The sequence below is a fragment of the Panthera uncia genome, chromosome C2 (genome assembly GCF_023721935.1).
Source record: "Panthera uncia isolate 11264 chromosome C2, Puncia_PCG_1.0, whole genome shotgun sequence".
NCBI classification, from domain to species: Eukaryota; Metazoa; Chordata; class Mammalia; order Carnivora; family Felidae; genus Panthera; species Panthera uncia.
The window spans coordinates 1,844,273-1,847,941 of NC_064810.1; the positions used below are offsets into that span (position 1 = coordinate 1,844,273).

The 3,669-nt window shown below is 65.6% G+C and overlaps 1 protein-coding gene across 1 annotated transcript; it reads right to left on the reverse strand.

Annotated features, from left to right (window-relative positions):
* Positions 1-844: 844 nt before the first annotated feature.
* LRRC3 (leucine rich repeat containing 3) lies at positions 845-2,562 on the reverse strand. The gene is made up of 2 exons (XM_049627754.1): positions 2,410-2,562; positions 845-1,777 (listed from the first exon to the last, which is right to left on the reverse strand). The coding sequence occupies exon 2, from the start codon at positions 1,617-1,619 to the stop codon at positions 846-848; it is 774 nt and encodes a 257-aa protein (XP_049483711.1). The 5' UTR covers positions 1,620-1,777; positions 2,410-2,562; the 3' UTR covers position 845.
* Between the last annotated feature and the right edge of the window lie 1,107 nt (positions 2,563-3,669).

Consider the following 3,669-nt stretch of genomic DNA (forward strand, 5'->3'; position numbering starts at 1 on the left):
ACGGATTCGACCCAGGATGACGGGCCTTCCCCCAAACCAGGCTCGGACAGTGGCGGGACCGAGGGCAGGGACGCACCGGTCTGGCTGCGGACACTGCCCTCCTTGACGATCCACTCTGGACCTTTTTCGGGTTGCTGTCCGTGGTTTTCTCGGGTTTTGATTTTTACGATTTTTCCCCCTCTCCCCGGAGTGAAATTTCAGTACAAACGTTACTCTTAACAAACATTCTGAGAATAAACAAAGCTGTTCAAAGGTTAGTTTGAACTACGCTTTTTCACTTACCTCTCGAGAAAAACCTGGTCTCTACTACTCTGCTCTGGAAAGAGTTCTGCGGTCGGATGTGCTCAGGAACCGCTACTCGGGGGCAAGGCAACCCAGTTCTGCGGTGTAGGACTCTACCTCCAACAGACCAGTCCGCGCCCCGCCCTCTGCGGGCTGACCTCACGCTCCCGGGCGCGAGTCCATTCTTCTCTGAACGCTGTTCACACCCTACGGACGCCATGGGGAGCGGCCAGCTGAGTGCACGGGACGTGGAACGTCATGACAGGCGGCCTGGTGTTAAGTCCCGACTGGGTCGTTTCCCAACTGTGTCGTGGCGGGCGATGCCGTTTCTCCAAGCTTTGGTTCCCTGGCCCGTCAAGCGGGCCCGACGGTAACATGTTGGACTTGAAAGGCGGCGTGGTGACTAAAACACAACACGAGAGAGGGTTCTGGAAGGGCGGGGTGCTGCACAGAAGGGCTGTGGGGACCCGCCGCTCAGGGGTCTGGCAAGCAGGAGTCAGTCACCATCCTCTCCAAAAGTGCCGGGGGACAGGCGGGCAGCGCGCTGCTCCGGCCAGCGGGCACTAGGGCGCGGGGCCGACGGGGTCCTTGGACGCGGGGGCGCTGGGCAGGGACTTCAGGTACTCCAGGTGCTTCCTGGCGTCCTCCTGGTTCTGGCGCACGTAGTACACGACGTAGGTGATCACCATGGCGAACCAGCCGAACATGGTGACCAGCATGGCCACGTCGGTGGTCTTGTGGTGGGTGCTGCAGAAGCTGACGCCGGAGTCGAGCGCCTGGATGAGCGGCTTGCCCACGTACTCGTCCCGCACGGCCGTGTGGCAGGCGATCTCGTCCACCGACTCGGGGTCCAGCTTCAGCTCCCACAGCGCCTCCTGCAGCGCACACTCGCAGTGCAGGGGGTTGTGGGACAGGCGGATCTTGGCGCTGAGCTTGCCCAGGGCATCCTTGGGAATCCTGCGGATGCGGTTATGAGACAGGTCCAGCAGCCGCAGGCCCCCGGCCAGGCCCGAGAAGGCAGCGGGGCCGATGGTCTCGATGGTGTTCTGGGACAAGTCCAGCTCTCTCAGCTGGTTCAGGTGCTGGAAGGCCCCGTTGGGGATGTGGGCGATCTTGTTGGCATCCAGCTTCAGGAGCACGGCGTCGGCAGGGATGTCCTTGGGGATCTCCTGCAGGCCCCTCGCGCTGCAGTGGACGGCCACGGCCCCAGCGTGGTCAGGGCACTGGCAGCCCTGTGGGCAGGAAGCGCCCAAGCGCAGGCAGAAGAGGAGGAGGAGGCAAGACCCTCCCGTGGGGCCCGGTGGGGCTGAGGGGCTCTGCTTGCCCACGGGGCCCATGCTGACCACGCCTGGGGACACACGACAGCGTCCGCTCACTCAGTGCTGCAGAGCTGCGTCTTTCCCCACTCCCCCGGCCGCCGCTGCGCAAGCGACCATCGGACACACACATGAACTCTCGTTCCTCGCGTGCCAGGAAAAGCGGGGTTCTGTCAGTTCTAAAAGAGAGCAGCGAGCAGCATCAGTGACCGTGTGCTCCAGCAGGGAACCCCGGGGCACTCTGACTTTGGGGGTCATGTCACGGGCACACTGAAGCATCTGACCAGCGGGGGTCTCTGTAACTTATTTCCAGGGATTCCCAACGCCACCCAGAAGAGCAAGGACAGGTCGTGCCGACCGCTGGCTGGGTCCAGGAACCCTGGACACACCCACTGCACACCTAGGGGACCAGGGGCTTGCTCGGCCGGGCGAGGGTCCACCGCCCCCCAGCTGCTCAAGGCTGGAAACCGAGAGGACCGGGCTGCAGGGTTCTCTTAAGAAACCGTAATGCAGGGCGGCCGGATGAGCCACCGACTGGCGGCGCTCCCTCTGACAGCCCTCGGGGAAGTGTAGTAAGAGCTAAAGGTCCTCTTTGTCAGCCCCGACAGGACGGAGCACGCGGCAGCGGGGGCGGCGCCTTTTTATTTCAGTTGTGTTAGAGAAAGAAGGAAACCGAGAACAGAAAAGCCAAGCCCCGGGCGCGCGGCCGCGCTGGGGCGTGGAGTGGCGGCGCCGCGCGCCGGGCCTGGCGGGCGGGGCTCGGACCCCGCGACCCCCGCGACCCCCGCGACCCCCGGGGCGGGGGCTTTACCTGCGCGGCCGCCTCCGGACACCGTTCTGCGCGACGCTCCCGGCCGCTCGAGCCCGACCCGAGCCACACCCCGGTGCGGAGGCGACCCCGGGCCTGCGCCCACCTCTGCGGCCGCTCGGGACGCGCGCGGCTCTGCCTGCGGCTCCGCGAGGCGGGGCCTCGGGCGGGGGCGGGGCCTGAGGACGAGGGGCAGGGCCTGGGGGCGGGGCTGCAAGGGCGAGACGGGGTGGGGCCTGTGGGCGAGGCCTGCGGTGGGGGCGGAGCTGCAAGGGCAGGAAGGCGTGGAGCCGGGGATAGGGCGGGGCTGGAGGCGGGGCTGTAAGGAGAGGTGGGGCGGGGCCTGGGTGCGGCGAGGGGGCGGGGCTGTGAGGCACAATGGGGCGGGGCCTGGGCGGAGTCTTGGATGGGGCGGGTTTGGGGCGGGGCTGTGATGCATCGTGGGGTGGGGTCTGGGGCGGGGTCTGAGGCCGTGGTGGGGCGGGGCGGGCCTTAAGGCAGAATCTGGGACGGGGCGGGGATTGAGGCGGAGGAGGGGCGGAGCGGGGCTCGGACGGAGTCTGCAGAGGGGTGGGGCCAGGGCAAAGAGGGGCCTGTGGGACAGGGGCGGGGCCTGGGCGGAGTCTGGGGTCTGTTGGGGGGAGGTGGCACCGTTAGACCGGAGGTGGGGCGGGGTCTCGGAGGCTGTGGGCGGGGCTGAGGGCGGGCCGTAGGGCCGCAGACCCAGTCCCTGCCCTGCCGCCCGGCTCTGAGGCTGGGGCGGTGGGTGTCGGGCGGAGACCGAAAAACCGGTGGTTTTTCCCGCAGGTCCGCTGCCCGCGGCCCCCGAGGCTGGTTAGTGAGGTTGGGTCTCCGCCCGGCTGGGTCCTGCCCCAGCCCCCACCCTCTCAGGTCCTGGCGAGGGAATGTGGGGGTGGGGTCTAGCGTTTAAGCTGGATCAGAGCCCTCTCCAGGGTTTCAAAAGCATCTTTATTGTGGTGTAATGACACACGTATTTGCATTCGCTGTGTTTGACACCTGCATGCACGCGTGAAGCCATCACCACGAATAATGCAATAAATAGCCCAGAGTTTCCCCTTTCCCTCCAGCCCCCTCCCCAGGCAAGTACCTGCTGAGCCCAGTCCATGAGCTCGCGCTTGCTGGAACTTGTATAGGCGGAGTCTAGCTCATTTCTCTCTGCACTCCTGGTACTGCAGCAGTCGATGGTTATTCCTTTGTAGGAGCACGTAATATGAATGTGCCATGCTGTATATGCCCACGTAT

What these genes read in the sequence shown, in the direction of transcription:
- LRRC3 (XM_049627754.1), bottom strand. Translation starts at nt 1,619, where the DNA reads ATGGGCCCCGTGGGCAAGCAGAGCCCCTCAGCCCCACCGGGCCCCACG.